This window comes from Vidua macroura, chromosome 13 (assembly GCF_024509145.1).
Source record: "Vidua macroura isolate BioBank_ID:100142 chromosome 13, ASM2450914v1, whole genome shotgun sequence".
Lineage (NCBI taxonomy): Eukaryota > Metazoa > Chordata > Aves > Passeriformes > Viduidae > Vidua > Vidua macroura.
In genome coordinates, this window is record NC_071583.1 from 17,315,402 (window position 1) to 17,336,047 (window position 20,646).

The 20,646-nt window shown below is 57.0% G+C and overlaps 4 protein-coding genes across 8 annotated transcripts in view; 3 read left to right on the plus strand and 1 right to left on the minus strand.

The window, feature by feature from the left end:
- Nucleotides 1-12,429, plus strand: part of DAG1 (dystroglycan 1) — a 49,574-nt gene extending 37,145 nt beyond the window's left edge. For all 4 annotated transcript variants that reach the window (XM_053989786.1, XM_053989785.1, XM_053989788.1 and 1 more), the window contains exon 3: nucleotides 9,553-12,429. In XM_053989786.1, the coding sequence (XP_053845761.1) occupies nucleotides 9,553-11,961 (2,409 nt within the window). In that variant the 3' untranslated portion in view covers nucleotides 11,962-12,429. The remainder of the gene's footprint in view (nucleotides 1-9,552) is intronic.
- Nucleotides 12,430-14,098: 1,669 nt separating this feature from the next.
- On the plus strand, nucleotides 14,099-17,387 carry NICN1 (nicolin 1, tubulin polyglutamylase complex subunit). Of its 2 annotated transcripts, XM_053989792.1 has the most exons (7): nucleotides 14,099-14,233; nucleotides 14,388-14,561; nucleotides 14,857-14,970; nucleotides 15,342-15,413; nucleotides 15,637-15,765; nucleotides 16,840-16,944; nucleotides 17,086-17,387. In XM_053989792.1, the coding sequence occupies exons 1-7, from the start codon at nucleotides 14,114-14,116 to the stop codon at nucleotides 17,125-17,127; spliced, it is 756 nt and encodes a 251-aa protein (XP_053845767.1). In that variant the 5' UTR covers nucleotides 14,099-14,113; the 3' UTR covers nucleotides 17,128-17,387. The 2 variants fall into 2 exon arrangements, with proteins under 2 accessions (XP_053845767.1, XP_053845769.1); XM_053989794.1 differs by lacking the exon at nucleotides 15,637-15,765.
- A 161-nt stretch (nucleotides 17,388-17,548) lies between these two features.
- AMT (aminomethyltransferase) lies at nucleotides 17,549-19,654 on the plus strand. Its single transcript, XM_053989789.1, has 8 exons — nucleotides 17,549-17,868; nucleotides 17,944-18,024; nucleotides 18,133-18,264; nucleotides 18,429-18,507; nucleotides 18,629-18,774; nucleotides 18,864-19,044; nucleotides 19,156-19,311; nucleotides 19,419-19,654. Exons 1-8 carry the CDS (start codon nucleotides 17,611-17,613, stop codon nucleotides 19,595-19,597), a joined length of 1,212 nt encoding a protein of 403 aa, XP_053845764.1. The 5' UTR covers nucleotides 17,549-17,610; the 3' UTR covers nucleotides 19,598-19,654.
- Nucleotides 19,655-19,696: 42 nt separating this feature from the next.
- On the minus strand, nucleotides 19,697-20,645 carry TCTA (T cell leukemia translocation altered). The gene is made up of 2 exons (XM_053989795.1): nucleotides 20,243-20,645; nucleotides 19,697-19,800 (listed from the first exon to the last, which is right to left on the minus strand). The coding sequence occupies exons 1-2, from the start codon at nucleotides 20,572-20,574 to the stop codon at nucleotides 19,758-19,760; spliced, it is 375 nt and encodes a 124-aa protein (XP_053845770.1). The 5' UTR covers nucleotides 20,575-20,645; the 3' UTR covers nucleotides 19,697-19,757.
- Nucleotide 20,646: the final 1 nt, after the last annotated feature.

A 20,646-nucleotide genomic window follows, 5' to 3' on the forward strand; every position in this document is an offset into this window, starting at 1 on the left:
GAAATTAAAATTCCTTGCTGTGGCTTCCTAAAAGGCATCTTGCACGGCTTTCTGTCACATTTTGACACCAAAACATTGGTATTTTTACAAGGTCTGGGTTAAAACACCCAATTTCCCCGTATCATACAGCCCCCTTGCCGTACAGACAATGCATGGGTGGATTGCCACTGGCTCCCACTGGCTCCTGGCAGATGCTGGCTGGGATAGAGTAAACATGGGCATTAGTGCTGGTACCTTCACCAGTCATCATCTCCTTAACCCTACTGCCACTGAGGACTGTGTGGAGTCTGACCTGTTACCTCTCAGCTGTGTCCTGTCAAAGAACAGATCGTGCTCCCGTCAAAAGACCAGTTGGATTTCCTGTTCCTGCCACTTCTGTTTGAAGCTGCTCCAGAATTTGTCTGCTCTGATTAAAAATGCAGCTTCTAGCCTAAATTTAGAGATGGCTAGAAATATTTATATGTGCTGCCCTTTAGCCTAAATCAATTCTACCTTCATAATATTTACTTCCCTTATGTATTTATAGGTGACAGGCATATTCTCCATCTTGATTTTATTAGGTTAAACAAGCCAACCTTTTTAGTCTTTCTCATAAAACAAGCTTTCTTTCCTTCCCCTAAGCTTTGCAGCTGTCTTCTGCACCTCCTACAGCTTGAGTATATTTTTCTTATGTTTGCATGACCACAGCATTACAAAACATTCCAGATGAAATTTTACCAGAACCTTTTATAAAAGCATCAAACTTCCTTTTCTCTTCTATAAATAACCTTGTTTTCTATATCCTACAATCGTTTGCTTTTCCATGTCTGCTTTGCTTTGGTTTGGACATCTTCCTATCAGCTTAAATATTCTGGTCTGTAGTTTTTGCTGCTTCTAGCTGTTGAGTCCCAGAAGAGGACAAAAGGTGAGGTGCATGATTTGGTGTGGTGCCTGTTACCAAACATGGCTCTCCACTCATGCCACCAGCCAAGATGTGTTATCCCCACAAGGAACTGAGCCCTTGCACAACCTGATATCTTAAATGCATATACCCACAATACATAGAGACACTATTAAATAACTTTTATTTAAAGATGGCTCTATAAAGCATGCTGGAAGGAGAGAAACTCCCAGTGTGTACTGCTTCCCAAGGCACATCTCTGCCAGAGCAGGAGATTTGCTGTGTTTTCCTTGAAGGTCATGTAAAGCTGCTGACCTGCCTTCAGTCCTGGTAGTGTTTGCTGTGGGATGGATCCCACAGAGCAGATCTGCATGGGTTTGTAGCCAGTGCTGAGGAGCTCAGGTGAGCATTTCCAGCTGTGTCTTAGCCCCTCATTATTTTTAGGTTTGAAGTGCATGGTTTCCATAGGGCTTTGTTGGGAAGACAGGTAAAACACATAGCAGAGGCCCTGAGAAGCTGTCTCTGTAAGCAAACATAGCTGGTGGGAAAGTGATTAGAACAACAGAATTCACTCAGGTAAATTACACAGTGCAGCTATGGAGTGGGTTTGGAGGTTATCAGAGACTGGATATCCATCTGGGAAAAAGGGAGTCTTGCTTTCATAGAATCACAGTGTTGTGTAGGTTGGAAAATACCTTTTAGATTATCCAGCCCAACCATTAACCCAGCACTGCCAAGTCCACCACTAAACTTTCCAAGCAGGAGGCTGAGTTTCCAATGGTTGTTCTGTTTGCCATCTGCTGAAGTGGCTTTTATTGAACAGCTTTGCTCTCATCAGATGTCGGGGACCTTGATTTATAAACAGGATCCACAGAGATTGGGTTGCAGGAGTCCTGACAGGGGTATCTACTGTCAGGGCTCACATCAATCCTGCTCCAACCCCAAAGCCAAGGGCTGGATGTTGACAGCCAGCCTGCAGTGCCAGGACACACTTGCTTTCAGGGAAGAAAACCACAAAATACTGACTTTTTTTTTTTTTCTCTTGCAATGATCTTTATTTCAAAGCATTTTAACTGAATGTGAAATTTATTAAAGTGGCATTTCTCAAAGGAAGAAGAGAAGCAAAGAGCACTCCCGAGGGGCTGTGTCATCAGGCTGGGTATCTTAAAAGGCTCTCTGTGTCAAGGCATTTGAGCTTCACCTCCTCCCTGGGGTCCCTGGTTTTCTTGGACTAGCTGGGAGGTGCAGCAGCAGCCGCTATTTACAGGCGAGCAGACAGGGATAAATGGCAGTGCCTGGAACAGGTCCAGGCAAAGGAAGACTTGGGCAGGACTTTGCTTGGTTGCCACACTGCAGTCTGAGTGATAAGATGAGCTGATAAGATTCCTTCAGGGAGGCCGAGGGGGCTTATCTTTTTCCTGCAGCGAGACCGAGTCAGAGAATTTGGCATTTTCAGTGCACACTTAGTAACAAACTCTGAATTTGGAGGAGTGGAAAATGTGACTCGATCTAATTATAAACTGGCTTTTCAGACGGGCTGGGAAGTTCCTTGTTTTGCCCTGCTCTTACAGGTTGTTGCTTTGAGCACCCAGGGAGACAGAGGAATGTGACGATAATGAAAATCCTGCGAAGGAGCAGACCTGAGGCTGCAAGATCTGGTCTGCCTTTCCTTGCCATGCTCTTAAAAGCCAGCTTTCCAGCAATCTGCTGATGGGAGGAATAAATTGCCAGGGCTGGTTAGCTCTGCGGTGGCAGCGCTAAACCCCCAGCACTTGGCATCCCTGCTCTGTGGTATTTTTGCTTCCCTTTGGCCTTTCGCTTATAAAAAGTCGCGCTGAAAGAAGAGCCCGACCAAACTTTTTTTTTAAAGCTGTTTGAGGCTTTTCCTGCCCCGTGCTCGCCCCCCGGACAAGGGATAAAGCGGGGTGTGGGCAGCCCGTGCTGACCCTAGCCCTGGCGCGGGCGGGCTGCGCCTTCCCGCTCCAACAATAAGGCTAAACAAATCCTTCCAAGCTGCTTGCACGGACCGATGAAAGGAGGATTTCTTGGGACACTCAATGTTTTGTAGTGACCTCCCAGTGAAACAGCTGTTGTGTTCCCTTGCCCAGGCAGAGTGGGACGCTGAATGGTGTCCTTATAGCCAGCACAGAGGCGCATCTGGAAACGAAGCCGTCATGGCAGGAGTATGCAAGGGTGGCATGAGCTGGGCGTAGCTGCTCAGCCTGCACCTTTGCAGAGCTGTTTTACTGATGGTAAAGAAGCTGGTCAGACAAAGCCCAGCTCGTGTGGAAGGCAGGCTGAGCCCACAGCACAGCCCTACTCCCACATCCGCAGAGTAGGGGGGCTGTTTTCTGTGTGTGAGGCTTCACTCCTTGAATGGCTGGGAAATGCAGATTAGCAGGAGACAGGTAACTTCTCATTCAGGTTGTCAAGAGCACATAAAAGCAGAGCAGCTACTTCGAGTAACTTTGTTACTAGCTTTTGTCCTTCAGAGGCTGAAGTTTGAACTTGAAGATGAGGGCCAGGACCAGTGATGTCCTTATTCCCCCTTAGCTGCAAGCCTTATTCCCCCTTAGCTCAGCTTTCTGGGCTGGGTTTGATTTGTTTTTCTAAAGCAACAGCCTCGGTGCATGGAGACATACAGGAAGGGCTTTGCAGGGCTTTGACTGAGACCAGCCAAAATGTGGGGTTAGTTCAACCATCCTGACCTACCTGTGCATTAAGGAAGCACCAATTACTGGCTGTTCTTGTGTAGCTTTTGGTCTCTGAACAGAGGTGGTGAGCTCCTGCTGGTAATGATGGCTTGTGTCACCGAGGCTGACGTACTTCTGAAAGCCAGTCGAGTCTCTGGGCTGTTTTTAGACTTCCAGGGGCAGAGGCATCTGCATGAGATGTTCTGGAGCAGCTTGTTTTGTCCATGAGTTCTTGGGCCTTTTGTGCAAGGTACCCAGCAGCCCAGAGGAGCAGTGTCTGCTGAGGGTACCCAAAAGCCCTGGCAGGTATCGCAGTCCCTTCCACAGAGAAGCATCTGTGTTGGAAGTCCTTTCTGCTTGCTGTGCCAAGCACAGCTTTCCTTTCTCCAGCCTGAGCTTTCCCATAGCACAGCACTGCAGCAGCAGTGCCCAGTGAGCAGAAGGCTCTGAGAGGTGCCCATCCTCTTTGCACCACTGTTTTCTAGGCCTTGTGTTTCTAGGCATGGCCTGTCTGATGTCCTAGTTTGCAGTTCTGTTGTGTTAGAGGAGAGGAGGTGGCAAGTAAGGTTGGAGGCTCCTTCACATGACCTCTCCTGGATGCACACAGGCCAACCTCCCTGGCAGGGCTGTTCTTGGGGCCAAAGGCCCACAGCTTCATAGAATCATAGGATATTGAGAGTTGGAAGGGACCCACAAGGACCATCAAGTCCAAGCCCTGGCCCACCACAGAAGAACACGAAGAATCACCATGTGTCTGAAAGCATTGTCCAAACATTGAACTCTGGCAGGCTCTGGCAGCTGCTGTGGGCTGAGGGCTCTCCAGCTCCTGTCTTGCACCATCGCATTCCATGACCCAGTGCAGCAGCCTCTGCTACCTTGGGACCTGCCTGGGGCTGTGGTTCCTGGACAGCTTGGTCTGCAGGCACAGTGCAGCCTTTTTGCCACGTGAGGAGTGCACCTGATGGATCCACAGGCAGAGCCTGCCTCCCAAAACAAGGACTCCATCCTCTGAGCTAGATCCTGCAGGACCTGTGCCCATCACTTCTCCTGACTCCAGTCTGGCTGTGCTCATTGCAGTGCCCACAGTTCTAGCAGCACTGGGGTGGATCTGAAGCCAGCGTCCCTCCCCCAACTTTTGTGGGACAAGGCAATGAAAATCTACCTTGCCCATGGATCTGATTCAGGGCTGAGGCTGCCTGTTGCTTCTGCTGCCAACACTGCCCATGCTGCAGCATTAGCAGGGGGTTTAAATTGAAGCTTGGGCTTAGGCAAACAGCTTAGGCTTGACTCTTTCTCTGCAGTTATATTTGCATTTGAATTGCATTTGAATTTCCATTTTCTTCCCCTGCCTGCTGGTTAATTGCTTGCAGAAGCCTGAGCCTGCAGACTTGGTGTGACACTGGCTGGGTCAGTCGGTTGGGCACAGCTCAGCTCAGCTCACCTTCTGGAGGGCCCAGCTGGGATATTCCTCATTGCTGGCCATGTGTGTTGGGGTGATGCTGAAGGAGTCTGGCTACAGTAAATTGTCATCAGTAATTACACCCCAGATAAATCCCTGGCACAGGGTCTGTGTCTCAGCAGCTGCTGGACGCAGGGAGGGGAAGGGGGCAGTGGGAGATCTGGCAGAGCTGCAGGACTGTCCATGCTGACTCTGCCCAAAAGCAGTCATCAGGGGCTTTTTAGGACTGATGTGAAAGGAGACGACTCCCAGCTGCTGCTGCCTGTGCAAAGGTCTGTCAGCACCGACAGGGGAGATCCCATTGGATACTGCCACGACTGGGAATTGTGCATTGTGGTGTGCCATAGTGGAGACCTGTGGCAGGATCCTGTGGTGCCTGTCTCCTGGCAAAGGGCTCACTGCCTCCTGTTCAGGGGATTCATCAGAAGGAGGAGGACTAAATACCTGGAGGATTAAAGGGCACTCTAGTAAGCAAGAATGCAGTTTTTGCCTGAATTCCCTCGAGGCAGCAGTTTTGTTCACTGCTCCTTTGCTTATCTTTGTCTTGTTGGCTACAGGGCTTTAAGATCCAAGTTTAAAAAAACAAGTCAAACTGAGCTATCTTCTTTCATGAGCTGACTGCTCTTGGCTGGCCTAAAAATAACAGGCCATGTCTATCTGAAAGGATTTTGTGAACAAGGTCTTCAAAACCAGCCAGACCACTCACTGTATGTATTTTAAATCACAATCATGGCTTATTTTTTAATGGTCTTCGATACACTGCCAGGCTTGTGTAATCTTTAGCCAATAAGCATTCATTTACAATTATTTCAAGTAATGGGAAAACAAAGCCTTTTTTTTTAAAAAACTTGGGCAATGGAAGAGTTATTTTGAAACCAGACCCCCTGAGGGAAATGGCAGGGCTCAAGGCTGATACTTATTGCATACATAGAAAAGTGGGAAACTTTTAACATGAAAACTAGAGATCCCAAATCATTAACTATGTGTAGCCTTAACAAATACCCTTTGAAGCAATATTTGAAGGAAACATTGCTAGAACAGAGTCCAGGTCTCCCTCCTCACAGTCCACACCACTGCAAACACAGCAGTGACGTGGACAGGACAGACCCACGCCAAGGCTTCCGCTGGTCAGCATTTGTTTAGGAGCAAATATTTTTAACCATCATGCTAACAACTTTATTTATCTACTCTAATCTTTCTGGGCTCTTCCTTTCTCACGTGAACATGGATGATTTCTGCTATCAGGTCAGTAGCTGTGTTTAAAGCAGTGCAGAGACATCAAATGCTTGTGACTTGTTGCCTTCTCAAAGATTTCCCAGGGGAGGCACAGGCTTCATAGGAGTAATCCACATAAATTTGATTTTCTTAATCATCTCTTGCAGAGCCTTTAGAAACAGTCCACATCTCCTCACTGGCTGAACACAGCTGAACTAGCTCAGCTCTTTTTAAATCAAGTTTAATTGGGTTTGTAAATGTTTTGCAACTGTCGCATCCCTGCTAGAACAAGTCATCCCAGTCAGTGATTGTTTGGCCTTGTTTTTGTTTTTCAGGAGAGCCTAGTTTTTGGTATGAATCTGTCTGGCTGCAGTTTCCTTTTCTAGCATGGGCCCTACATGTAAACTGTAGGTTAAAAATGGTTTTCCAAGCAGGAATATTCAGACTGGCCTGTGCCTCCCTCGTTGTCATTTCTGCATGTAGGGTCAGCCACCTTTCTGAAGTGAGTTTGGCTGTCAGAAGTAGGAGCAGAGATGACTGAAGGAAGAATCACCTTGTGACATGAGACTGGGTAAAATACTGCTGCTTGTAGGTCTTCTTCTCAAGTCATGCCTGTGCCCAGGGAGGAGGCAGCAGCAGAAAACTCTGACTCTCAGGAAAGCTGTGTGGAGTGTGTGATCCTGTAATTAAGGGCTTTTGCAGAGTGCACAGAAAGGGAAGATTTGTTCCAAATGTAGCCTAAAATTGCACACAGAGTGAATTTAACCACTCACTATTAAAGTTTTTATTCTTCTTGATTGTGTAAGCCTCAATAATGCTGTGGCTTTGTCCTGGCTCCCTATGTTTCTGTTCCTTATGTGTGCCCAGCCCAGCCCTCCTCCACAGTGGGCAGCTTAGTGGCTGATTTTGGCACAAGAAGATAAAGAGTGGAACCATCCAGCTCCTGCTACTGTAAATGCTTTATTGGACTGAGCATTGTCCTGGCATCTCAGTTTTTAGAGGGTGTGATGAAATTACCCTTTTTTAAAGAAAGATGGGGGCAGGTCAGTGCTTCTGGCTGGGCAGGAGCAGACCCTGCCTTTGTTCTCTTTTGGCAGAAGAAATGCCAAGGAAGGACAATTCGTTCCTTTGTTCCTGCAGGAGCGAGGCTTGGCTCCCTGTGCCCAGCTCAGGTGAAGGGCTGCCTTTCCTTTGGGATGTCTGGGCTAAAAGCAGCTCCTGTTCTTGCAGTGGAGGAGGAGTGAATGCAGCCATAGCCCTGCCAAAACCCCTCCTCCTCTGCCAGACACGTGGGTATACAACAAGGCCTAGCATCCTGGGGAAGGATGCTCACATGTTGGAGCATGGTTGCATATATTGAGCTACAGGGCCCTTGGGACAGCTTCTTCCAGCTGTTGTAAGCAGGAATCTGAATTCTCTGCTCTGGCATATTGCTGGTGAGGAGCTAACTAAAGCTGTGCTGAGAGCTTTAAACTCTGCTCTATAAGCTGTACCCAGCATGTGGCTCATGATGTACTCTCCAGCTTGTCCAGGCTGGCTGAAACCCTTTGCAGCTCTTGCACAAAAGCTTTTTTGTGCTGCTCTTGCCAAAAGATTTTTGGGTCCTGCGTTGTGCTGGCAGAGCTGTGCATCCAGACCCTTCCATGTGCTGAAACCCACAGTGTGAGGGTGATTCCCAGGATGCTGCCTGGATCCTGCCTGCAGCCAGGGAGTGGGAGTGGCACCCAGGACTCAGTGTGCCCAGCCCTGCATCCTTCCTTATCCATCCAGGGGCTTTCCCCTGCAGGACCTGCAGTCTGGCCAGTCCAGCCCCAGCTCTGCACCTGCTGCTGCATGCAGGAATGCTCCTGCCAGGCAGGTTTCCTTGCAAAGCTCCTCTCCCAGCTTTGCATTTGGGTAAATTATGAAATATGTATAAGCTTTACAGAACTGCAGAGAACCAAAGCACCCTTTCAGGAAGAGAGCTAGAGCCTGGCTCTGTGTTGGACTGCAGTGAGCCCAGACCATGGACCAGGCTGCTAAATGTGTCTCCATGAGCCCCAAAGCATCCTGTTTGCTCTGAGTGTCAGGGGAAGATACCTCGTGGAGTTCTGGAAAGCCCAGCCAGCGCACTTGCCAAACGCCTCCAGGCCTGGGAGGTGATGAAGCTCGGGTTACTCACTCTGGAGTACCTACAGCCCCGGGAAATGTCACAGCCCACCGAGCTGGCAGCCTCACCCTTCCACCACTCAGCCCGGCTCCGCTGCGCCGCGTGATCCGCGAGCGGCTGTAGAGCACACAGATGTCAGCTGCCAGGAACTGGGGGGACTTGGGGGTTTGCACTCACCCTCAGCTACAATCCAGGGCAGGAGACAGTCCCACGGGCTGAAAGAGGTACTAAAGAGTGTGTTGGAATCCTGAGGTGCCTGTGCTCTGAAACAAAGCCTTCCCTTGCAGCAGCAAGTTATGTGAAAGTGAAGTCCTTCATTTTTAGCTAGCCTGGGGGTGAAGCCAGACTGGCGTGCTGTCCTGTGTCATGTCCAGCAATTCGTCAGCCCATGTGCCACATCCCTGCCTGCCCACACTGGCCATTACACTGGGTTTGCTGCCTTCCTTTATCCTTGGCTGCTGTTGCTCTGGCAGAGCAAGACAACACCAGGCAGCTCTCAGGATTTCCTGCTGCTTGTTGAGAGCTGGTGTGCTCCAGCCAGGCCAGGGACTCAGAACCATAGCTGGCCAGCTTCTAGCCCCTCTGGGTCATCCTGGCTTTGGGGACAGTGGGACAAGCTGAAAATAAGTGGAGAAAATACATGTTCTGCTGAGCTGCTGGAGCAGTGGACTTCATGTATGTAGGGTGGGCCGGGTGTGATGGGGTGAGGAAAGGAGCAAGATGGCCAAGCTGGGAGAGGAAGGAGTGGGAACAGGGCAATTTTTGGATCAGCTCTGCTGTACAGCATAACTTCACCCTCAGCTTTGTCACTGTCCCCATGACGTAAACTCCCGGTCTGCCCTCAGAGAAAATGAACCACTTGTGCTTGGCAGTTGCACAGCAAGTGTTGGAGCACTTGCAGGCGAGGGGACCTTGTGGGACATTATGATCTCTTGTGGCTCCTTAAGCCCTTTGGGTCCGGTGCACCCTGCAGAGCTCATCCTTGCCAACATGTGGAGGAGGAGGCAAAGGCTGCTGTGCTCTGGCCAGGATGTTCCTTCCCCAGTTGTTACACTTCAGATTTTTTTCTTTAATCCCTGAAATTAAGCATTACTGCTGATAGAACCTGTCTTCATGCTGTACTTCTAAAAGCTTTTTTTGTTTGTTTGTTTGGTAGATCTCTGAAGCTGGGAGGGACTCCTTGCCTTCTTGGTTGCACTGGAATGCGGAGAGCAGCTCCCTGGAAGGGTTGCCCCTTGACACGGACAAGGGTGTCCACTACATCTCAGTGACCACTCTGCAGCCCTTCCCAAATGGGAGCTATGTCCCACAGACCACAAACGTATTCTCCGTTGAGGTCCACCAAGAAGACCACAACGAGCCTCAGTCGGTGCGTGTGGCCGTCCAAGACACGAGTGACACAGCGCCCTTCGTGTGTGGCTCAGAAGAGCCAGTCACTATCCTGACTGTCATTTTGGATGCTGACTTAACAAAAATGACACCAAAGCAGAGGATTGAACTCTTAAACAGAATGAGAAGCTTTTCAGAGGTGGAACTTCACAACATGAAGTTGGTTCCTGTTGTAAATAATAGACTCTTTGACATGTCGGCCTTCATGGCTGGACCAGGAAATGCAAAGAAGGTGGTGGAAAACGGGGCCTTACTCTCATGGAAACTGGGATGTTCCCTGAGCCAAAACAGCGTCCCCAACATCAGCAAGGTAGAGGCTCCAGCTAAGGAAGGAACCATGTCTGCCCGCCTTGGCTACCCGGTTGTTGGCTGGCATATTGCTAACAAGAAACCTCACCTCCCAAAGAGGATGCGGCGGCAGATCAACGCCACCCCTACGCCTTTGACTGCCATCGGGCCGCCCACCACTGCCGCACAAGAGCCACCCACCAGGATTGTCCCCACCCCAACGTCGCCCGCCATCGCGCCTCCCACGGAGACAACGGCACCTCCTGTCCGGGAGCCCATTCCACTGCCGAGGAAGCCAACAGTCACCATCAGAACCAGAGGCCCCATTGTCCAGACGCCCACGCTGGGGCCAATCCAGCCAACCAGGGTAGCAGAAGGCACGGGCACGGCCTCCGTGCCGATTCGCCCCACGATGCCTGGGTATGTAGAGCCCACAGCAGTGATCACACCGCCCTCAACTACCACCAAGAAACCAAGAGTCTCCACTCTGAAGCCAGCCACACCGTCCACGACAGACTCCTCCACAGCAATAACACGAAGGCCTACTCGAAGGCCCAAAACACCCCGTCCAACAAAGCCTCCCAGCACAACCAGATCGCCCATCTCCAAGCTGACAACAGCCTCTCCGCCGTCCCGCGTGCGCACCACAGCCAGCGGGCTGCCCCGGCCCTGGGAGCCGAACGAGCCACCCAAGCTGACGAACCACATCGACAGGGTCGATGCCTGGGAGGGCACGTACTTCGAGGTTAAGATACCGTCAGATACCTTCTACGACAAGGAAGACACCACCACTGACAAGCTGCAGCTGACCTTAAAGCTGAAGGAGCAGCAGATGATCGAGGAGAATTCTTGGGTGCAGTTCAACAGCACCAGCCAGCTCATGTATGGCATGCCAGACCACAACCACATTGGGAAGCATGAGTACTTCATGTATGCCACTGACAAGGGCGGGCTTTTTGCTGTGGATGCTTTTGAAATCCATGTTCACAAGCGCCCACATGGGGACAAGTCTCCGGTGAAGTTCAAGGCCAGGCTGGAAGGGGACCATAACGCAGTGGTGAATGACATCCATAAAAAGATTATGCTGGTGAAGAAGCTGGCTCTGGCATTTGGCGACAGGAACAGCAGCACAATCACAGTGCAGGACATCGCCAAAGGCTCCATCGTAGTGGAGTGGACCAACAACACGCTGCCACTGGAGCCTTGCCCTCGGGAGCAGATCCGGACTTTGAGCAAAAAAATTGCGGATGACTCCGGCAGGCCGAGCCCAGCTTTGTCCAATGTCCTGCAGCCCGAGTTCAAGCCTTTGAATGTGTCTGTGGTTGGTTCTGGCAGCTGCAGGCACATCCAGTTTGTCCCCGTGACCAAGGATGGCAGGGTGATCTCAGAGGCAACGCCAACGGTGGCAGCAGGCAAAGACCCTGAGAAGAGCAGCGAGGACGATGTGTACCTGCACACTGTCATCCCTGCCGTGGTGGTGGCCGCCATCCTCCTCGTGGCTGGCATCATTGCCATGATCTGCTACCGCAAGAAGAGGAAAGGCAAGCTGACCATCGAAGACCAGGCCACCTTCATAAAGAAAGGCGTGCCCATCATCTTCGCCGACGAGCTGGACGACTCCAAGCCCCCACCGTCCTCCAGCATGCCCCTCATCCTCCAGGAGGAGAAAGCCCCACTGCCCCCCCCAGAGTACCCCAACCAGAGCATGCCGGAGACCACGCCGCTCAACCAGGACACCATCGGGGAGTACACTCCGCTGCGGGACGAGGACCCCAACGCGCCGCCCTACCAGCCTCCCCCCCCCTTCACTGCGCCCATGGAGGGGAAAGGCTCCCGCCCGAAGAACATGACCCCGTACAGGTCCCCACCGCCCTACGTCCCCCCTTAACAAACAGGAGGCTCTCGGGGGAGAAGGGGCCTCCAGCTCCACACCGGTGCTGTCTGTGGGCCGGCAGCCCCCTCGCCAGCCGGGAACACAAAAGCCCAGCCCGCTCCCCAGCAGGCTCTCCCCGGCTGCGCCCGCCGCACCGGAGCGCTCGCGGGACTCGGGGGGACACTTGTTTTATTTTTGCCTAACAAGCTTTGGTTTTATTTTATTCATAGAAAAAAAATTCTCGGCTCAAAGACGCCTTCCCGGCGGCTGGGCTTCGGCCGGGGCCGGGGCGGTGGGCAGGGAGGGGGGTCGGGACGGGTCGGGCCGGGTCGGGAGGAGCAGGCAGCACTGGGGTAGCACTCTGGGTCTCCGCTGTTTGCCTTTAACACTAACTGTACTGTTTTTTCTATTCACGTGTGTCTAGCTACAGGACGTAACATGAAAGGTAGCCTAAAAATAATTAAATTCAAGGGACTTTCTGAAGTCGGTGGTTTAAGTTTTTACATTTAATCTGCTGTTTACCTAAACTGGGATGTGTAGTTTTTGGGGATGGGGAGGGCAGTGCTGTGCTGCAGGCGAGCTCCACGGGCTGCTCAGCGGGGCCAGCCAGCCAGCCATCCTCCTCCTCTCGGGGGTGGATCAGCTTCTTGGTTTGGGGTTTGATTCTTTTATCATTTTTATTTTATTTTTAATCAAAGAAATCCTATCTTTCTCACGCATCATAAAATAGTCATGAGTTGGGTCGGCCTGGCCTGGGGTGCCCATGGCTGAGCAGGGGGTGCATCGCTGTGCCAGGGAATGCTCATGGAAGGATGAGCTGAGCCCTGTGCCACGACGAACTTCTCTGCGAGCACCAGGGTTGGGGGGGTCGATTTGAAGCAAAACCCCCTCCCCCTGGGGTGTTTTGATGAGAGTAGAGTGTGTTCTCTGTCCCGGCTGCTCCTTGGGACTGTGCAGGAATGGCCTCACATTGGCACTCCAGCCTGGACACTGTTGGAAAAGATTAAAAAGTTAAAAAAAAAAAATAAAAAGAAAAAAATAAAAAAGCGCCAGGAATAGTTAATAGTTTAAAAAAATCGGTGAACTCTCAAATCTAATTTTTTACTAAATTTTTGATACAGACTCCGATTGTTTTATTAAAAAAAAAAAGACGTAAAAACCGGTGTGCGGCTGCCAGCAGTTTGTACGGGCTCAGCCCCCTCGGGCCGGCCCCGGGGGACCCGCCACGGTACCGGTACCGTCCCCATCCCCTCTGCTCCGAGCCCCGACATCCCCAGCTGGGATTTGCCCGTGTGCGCCCCGGGTGAAGGGCTGACCCCGCACATCGGGGCCGGACCCGCCGCTTCATTCCGGAACGGCGCTGCCCGGGGCACCGGGGAGGGCAGCGGGGGGGGGGGTGCTCAACCCCCATCTCCGGTCTCGGCGCCGCGGGGCCGAGAAAAAAATAAGCCCGCCCGGGGATGCCGGTGCCGGTGTGCGGGAGGCGCTGGGGGTGCGGGGGATGCCCGGAGCCAGCGCGGCCCCGGGACCGCCCCCGCTCCCGCCGCGGCGGGGCCGCCCCGGGGCGGCGGCGGGGCGGGGGCGCCCCCTGCCGGTGCCCGCGGGCGGTGACGCCATCGCCCGGCCCGGCCCCGCCCCGGAGCGGCGGCCGCGCGGCGCCGCCATGTCGGGAGCGGCGGGGCCGGGTCCGCCCGCCGGGCCGGGCCGCTCCCCGCTGCCCTGCGCCCCCCGCCCCGCCGCCCCGCTCCAGCTGGCCGGGGGGGCCGAGCCCGCACGGCCCGGTGTCGCCGTCATCGACCTCCGCTTCCCCCGCGGCGCTGCCGCCGACGTGAGTGCGGCCGCGCCCGCCGCGGTACCGTCGGGGGGGGTACCGGGGTGGTCCCGTGGAGTCACGGGGGGATGCCGGGGGCGGTGCCGGCGGAGGTTGTGCTGGGGTGGTCACACAGGAAGACGGGGGCCGTGCCGGGGACGGTGCAGGGCCGGGGGAGTCGGGGCCGGGTGTGGTGTCGGTCCCGGGGCAGGACGGGGGATGCCGGGGGCAGCAGCGGGGCGGGGTGGGTGGGGATGCCGGTGCCGATACGGGGCGAAGCCGGGGGCGGTCCCAGGGCAGAAGGGATGCCGTGGGCGGTATGAGGAAGATGTGAGGGGCGGTCCCGGGGCGGAGGGGATGCCGGCAACGGGTGGATGCCGGTACTGGGGTACCACCCTTACCCATGCTGGGGATGCAGTGCCAGTCCCAGTAGAGTGGAGGATGTCCGTGGAGGTCCCGATATGGGGCTGTGCTAGTGCGGGTACGGGGACGTGCCGATCCCGGTATGGGAGGGGGATTGCCGGTGCGCCCGTCCCAGTACTGGGGGGAGGATGCCGGTGTCGGTATCGGGGGGATGCCGGTGCAGGTATGGGGGGATGCCGTTGTGGGGCTGAGGTCGCCGGTCCCGCAGGTGCAGGAGATCGTGTTCAAGAACTTCTACACGGCGTTCCTGAGCGTGCGGGTGCAGCGGCCCGGCCCCGGCGGGTCCCGGCGCTGGATGACCTGCCTGCGGGACCTGTGCCTGATGCCTTGCCCGCACACCGAGGAGGGTTCCCAGGACTACTTCTGCCTCCACCGGCACCAGGTCAGCATGTCCGGATGGGACTGTGGCATCAGCCCCCTCTGGGGCCCACCCCTCTCTGCCCACACCCCAGGATGGCTCCTGCTCCAGGGGTCTGGTGCCCGTGTCCCAGTGACCCCCATGGCTGTGGGAGTCCCGCCCCCTGTGCCCCGCTCAGCCCAGCCAGCCCTCACGGGACGATGTTTCCCTTGGGCTTCTTCCACCTGGGGTGGGTTGGGGGTTTTGGGAGGATACCCCCAAAGCTGCCCCCAGTCAGTGCCAGCCCCTGTGGTTACACTCCCTGGCCCTTGCCCTGCAGATGCTGTGTGACCTGGACCAGGTGACAGCAATGCGGTTCATCCTGCGACAGCCCTCCCCAGTCTGGCTCCACTTCACCATCGAGGACCTGCAGATTTTCCCCCCTGGACAGAAGGTGAGCAGGTGCCAGAGCTACCCCACTGCCAGGCATGGGCAGGGGGCCAGGACAAGCCACTGTCCCCAGCTCTATACCTGGCATTTCCCCCTACAGCTCTGGGGAGCACACACACAGGGATGTGAGTCCAGGTCCTTGTCCTTTGCTGGGGCACTTGGGATCCACTTGTGCTCCAGTGGTGCTGGGGAAGGGACTGCTCCAACAGCCACTCAAAACACAGAATTCCCTACAAATTTCTCTTTAAGGATAGTAAAGTGACACTTCCATAGCAATATCACTAGGGGTGAGCTCGAAGCCCCAGCAGGCTGCCTGGTGTAAAGGATGGAGATAGGGTTGGGAACGCCCTGTGTGACCCTCTGGATCTGTTTCAGAGTCCTCAGAAGGATTTTCCCTCCTGGCTCTCCCAGCTGACCCCTCCGGAGCAGCCAGCCAGCCTACATGGGGTGAGTAATCCCTGCTGAGGTACTGGGGGTGCCAGCCATGAGCATCCATCGGGAGGCTGCCAGGCCCATGCCTGCCTTGTTGGCTCCAGGCTTTCACCAGGAATAGCTGTGGAGCCCTGAAATAACCCGCCTTGTGCTGGAAGTAGTTTGCAGTACTAAGGAGAAAAATATCTCCACGGGGATGTGCTATTTGAGGTGACGCTTAAGTCTATTTGCCCTCTAGTCTGGGGACAGGAACATCACCAAGGGAGAAGTGGGTGCACAGTGCCCCTCAGCCGACAGCAGTGGGATGGAGACAGGAACAAGAGCATCCCTGTGGGAGCAGTGGATGCACAGCATGGTTCAGTGGCAGGTGGGATGTGTGGGAACAGGGACAGGGACATCTGTGGGAGCAGTGGGTGCACAGCATCACTCAGGGGTGGGTGGGACATGTGGGGACTGGGCTGGTTCCCAGTACTTTGCAGAGGGTGTGCTCTGGGGAACACGTTGCCCAGCCACGACAGCATGTGGGCAGAGGGGCATCACAGCACGTGTTTACAGATTGCCAGCCACATCTGCCTGGCAGATGGCGGGCAAAGTCCAGGCAGAGCAGGACCAGGATGGGAGCTGGCTCGCCCATGGGAACCTGCTGAATCTACTGGAGGTGCTGCCTGCAGGAGGGTGGCACACAGCCCACACCTGCTGGGGCAGTTCTGCTGCTGGGCTTCCATGCTACGCTGCTCACACTGCACCAGCAGTGAGACTGCTGCTCCCAATCCTTGCCCAGCTGTGTGACAGTTTGGGGAGGGCACCCTAGTCCCTTGCTGATTGCTTGGATCACGTTCCCCTTGGCAAGAAGTATCTGGGGCAGGTGCCAGATGTTGCTCTGAGATTGGCTCTTCCCAACATCACCATGAGGCACCCCTCAGCCCAGTGCCACAGAGCTGTGCCCCCGTGAGAGTTGTGCCCCAGCCAGGAGAGCTGCTGCTGAGCCCACATGTCCCCATGTGGGCTCAGCAGGTCCCTGGCTAAAGGTCCCTGGGGTGAACCAGCATGTGTGCCCAGGATTCTGCACCCAAGCCCAGGGAGCATCGCATAGTGAGGCTGTTGGGAAACTCTGGACTGTGCAGTTAGGTTTGTAATGATTAGCCAGCAATCAGCTTTCTGTCCTCAGCCTGGCCACCTGCCAGCAGAGATGGACTGTGTTGGCACCGCAGCGCCCAGGGATCAGGGTCACTCACCTACGTCCCCAGTGGTTTGTTTTCCTAGAGAGGGGCCCTGCTTACCTCATGTTGGGAAACCACCAGCAGGTCAGCAATGTGGGCACCATCACGTGCCTGGCTCCCTGGGAGGCAAAGCCATCCAGCCACACCACTGCCCAAACCCGGGATCATCCAACCCATCCGGGCCATCCCTGCTCCACAGCATTGTGCCCACTTCTTTCCAGGAGCTCCCTGATCCGGAGAAGGTGTCGACAGAGGTCCAGCAAATGTGGGTGCTGACAGAGGTGATCCGGGCTCGCCAGGCAGCTGCCCGCATCGGGCGCTTCGACGTGAGTCCCACCCCCTGCTGACAGGGACTCTGGCCTTGCCACATGGCTCAGGAGCCCTCCCAGAGGGGCTGCTCCCAGCAGGATGGGGCTGGAGTATCCCAGCAGTGCTGTGCAGACAGTGACAGTCGCTCTCTTCCCCAGGTGGATGGCTGCTACGATGTCAACCTGCTTTCCTACACCTGAACCCGCTGGTGCTGGTGCCAGCTGGGGAGAAGTGTCCCTTCCATGCTCCCGGGGCCTGGGTGGATTCCTGCATTCCCTCCTCGGCCATTGACCCCGCGGGGGTCCCAAGCCCTCCCTGTGCCCCTTCCCTGACTCCCTCTGCACTGCCCAGCAGCAAGGGGCAGCGCTGTCCCTCCAGAGACCCCTGGGAGCCTCTCCTGGACACGTCCCGTGGGCAGAGCCCGGACACTGCAAGGGGGTGGGGGGGGGGACCGAGGGGTGCGGGGGTGCTGGAGGGGTCACCACTAAAAGCTGCTACGTTGGCCCTGCCTGTGCCCGCCTGTCTCTGGGGCATGGGGGTGGCCGTGCCGGCAGCCCCGGGGAGGCGGTGCCGAGGGCGGGACGGGCCGGGGGCGGGGGCCGGGGCCAGGGCCGGGCGGACTCCATGTCCCAGGCGCCCCGGGGCCGGTCCGAGCCGTGCCGGGAGGGAGGAGGAAGAGGAAGATGCTGCGGGCGGGCTGCCGCGCCGCGCTGCCCCGCCGCCCCCCGGGCTCGGCGCCGCGGAGAGGGGCCGGGGGGAGCGGGGCCGGGGAGGAGGGGCTGAAGCAGACGCCGCTGGATGCCCTGCATCGGGCCCGCGGCGGGCGGATGGTGCCGTTCGCCGGCTGGACCCTTCCGCTGCACTACGGGCAGGGCCACCTCCAGTCACACCTGCACACCCGCCGCCACTGCTCCCTCTTCGACGTCTCCCATATGCTGCAGGTAGCGGGGTCGGGATGAGGGGGCTGGAGCAGGGGGGTAGCCGCACCACCTCACAACCTCCCCGGCCCCTTGCAGACCCTGGTGTACGGCCGGGACCGCATCAGGTTCATGGAGAGCCTGGTAGTGGGGGACATCGCCGAGCTGAAGCCAGGACAGGTAGGGGCAGTGGGCAGGCACCAGGCATCCAGTGGGGTCGGAGGTCCCCGAGATGCCCTGGGAGGGTCCAGGCAGCCCGCCCATGCTTCCGTGGGCCGTGTCCCGCAGGGCACCCTGACGCTGCTCACCAACGAGAAGGGTGGCATCATGGACGACCTCATCGTCACAAACACGTCAGAAGATCACCTCTACGTGGTGTCCAACGCCGCCTGTGCTGACAAGGACTTGGCCATCTTGAGGGTATGGGGCTGCCTGAGCCCCGCAGGATGGGGGGACACGCAGTGGGAATGAGTCCTTCTCCCTTTTGGTGACATCCATGTTGTGTGGGGTGAGGTGGCCATGGCCACGTGTGGGGCTGGCACTGGCCTGGCCCCCGTGCTAGCAGCCCTCTGTCACCCTGGCAGGACAGAGCGGCGCAGCTGCAGGCCACCGGCAGTGACGTACACCTGGAGGTGTCAGACAATGCGCTGCTGGCTCTGCAAGGTAGTGGGGGCTCCACATGGGCCTGCCCTCCTCCGGGTCCTCTCCCGGTGGATGTCACTGCCCTCCCCACCTCCCCCCCTTTCCCTGGGCACCGCTGTCTTCCAGCCACCTGCCTCCCCAGGTCCCTCCATGGCACGGGTTCTGCAGGCAGGGCTGTCGGATGACCTGGCCAAGCTCTCCTTTATGAATAGCGTCACCACGACCGTCTTTGGCGTGCCGGGCTGCCGGGTCACGCGCTGTGGTTACACCGGCGAGGATGGCGTGGAGGTACCCAGGGAACTGTGCCAGCATCCCCACTGCGGTACCACTGCAGGGGAAGGCCGTGCCCCACTGACCCTGCCCGTGTCCCACCGTAGATCTCGGTGCCCGCGGCGCGGGCGGTGGAGCTGGCCGAGCAGCTCCTGGGCGTCCCCGACGTGTGGCTAGCAGGGCTGGCAGCCAGGGACAGCCTGCGCCTGGAGGCCGGGCTCTGCCTCTACGGCAACGACATTGATGAGACTGTCACCCCTGCCGAGGCCGGGCTGATGTGGACTTTGGGTAGGTCCACCTCCACCCCCTCCTTGGGGCAGGCAGAGCAGCAAGGTGTCCCCAGTGGGTACAAGGAGATCAGTCAGGCATCACCAACCCTCACCCATCTGTGCCCTGCAGGGAAGCGCCGGCGTGTGGCCATGGACTTCCCTGGTGCTGCTGTCATCATGGCACAAGTGAAAGAGAAGCCAAGGCGCAGGCGTGTGGGGCTGACGTCGGTGGGACCCGCCATCCGGCCCCACATGGCCATCCTGGGCCCCGAAGGCAGGCCTGTGGGTAGGTGGGGGCACTGGGGATGGCACGGGCACGACCCCAACCTGTGGCCATGGCACTGACAGGGGCTGGCCAGGCCCCGTTCACCTCCCCGTGTCCTCACATCTCAGGCACCGTGACCAGTGGATGTCCCTCGCCCTGCCTGGGCAAGAACATCGCCATGGGCTATGTGGAGGCAGCGCACAGCCGGGCTGGCACCGAGCTCACCGTCGAGGTACGGAAGAAGCAGCATCCTGCTGTCATCACCAAGATGCCCTTTGTGCCCACCCAGTACTACATGGCCAAGTGAGGCCAGCCCATGCTGTGGGCACAGTGCCCCGGCTCCAATAAACACCTGCCCCATTTCCCTTTCCTCTCTGATTCTGTTGGCAATGCCAAAACAAGGAGCAGCAGGTGAGCACAGCACTTTAATGGTGTTGGCAGTACCCAGCTGGCAGTCCTGGTGCTGCTCACTCCCGGTGTGTCTTCATGGGCTCTGTTGCGGGGCCATCCCTGCAAGAGAGAGGCAGCGTGAGCACGGCTGGGGCGGCAGCCAGCACAGCACCCCAGCACTGAGGCAGGCACCTGCCTGCCCGTGTGGGGTGGGCAGGGCTGGGGGGCCCTTTTTGGGGCACATTGGTCTGGGGGGCAGTTGGGCAGGGTGGGGGGCTCAAAGGTCGGGGGCACAGCTTGGGGGGCACTTGTCAGAAGCCACAGCTGGGGGGGGTAACCGGGGCCGGTGTCCCAGAGGCCCCCATCCGGACCATACTGGGCAGGCGAGCAGTCACTGGGCTGTACTGGTGCCGGGGTGCAGCTGGGGGGATGCTCACTGGGCAGGGGTCGCTCACCGGGCTCCGAGAGCGCTGGCCGGACGCGGGGGAGGGAAGCCGGGCAGGCCCGCGGGGGGTCAGCGGGGAAATCAGCGGGTCTGGGCCCGGTAGCGGTCGGGACTCACCGGGGCGGGCAGTGCCGCTCGGCGGCGCCGTTGCGTCCCGCCGGGCCGGCGGGGGACAGGGAGTGCGCGCGGGGCCGGGAGGGCGAGGCCCCGGAAGCGGTGCCGGGGGAGCGGCGGCCGGCGGGGCCGGTCCGGTAGCAGAGCGCGGCCACCGCCCCGCCGTAGGCGCGCCAGGCCAGGCGGACGCCCAGCAGGCTGATGCCCAGCCAGAGCAGCAGCAGCTGGCACAGCGCGGCCCGCACGTCCTGTGCCGCCCACTCGGCCGCCAGCTCCCGGCCTAGCGCGGCCAGCGCCCGCCACGGCGGCTGCCAGCCCGCCGCCACCGCCGCCATGGCCGCGGGGTACCGGGGGGCGAGGCTGCCGGGGGGGCGGAGCCTCTGCCCGCCAGCCCGCCCTCAGCGCGG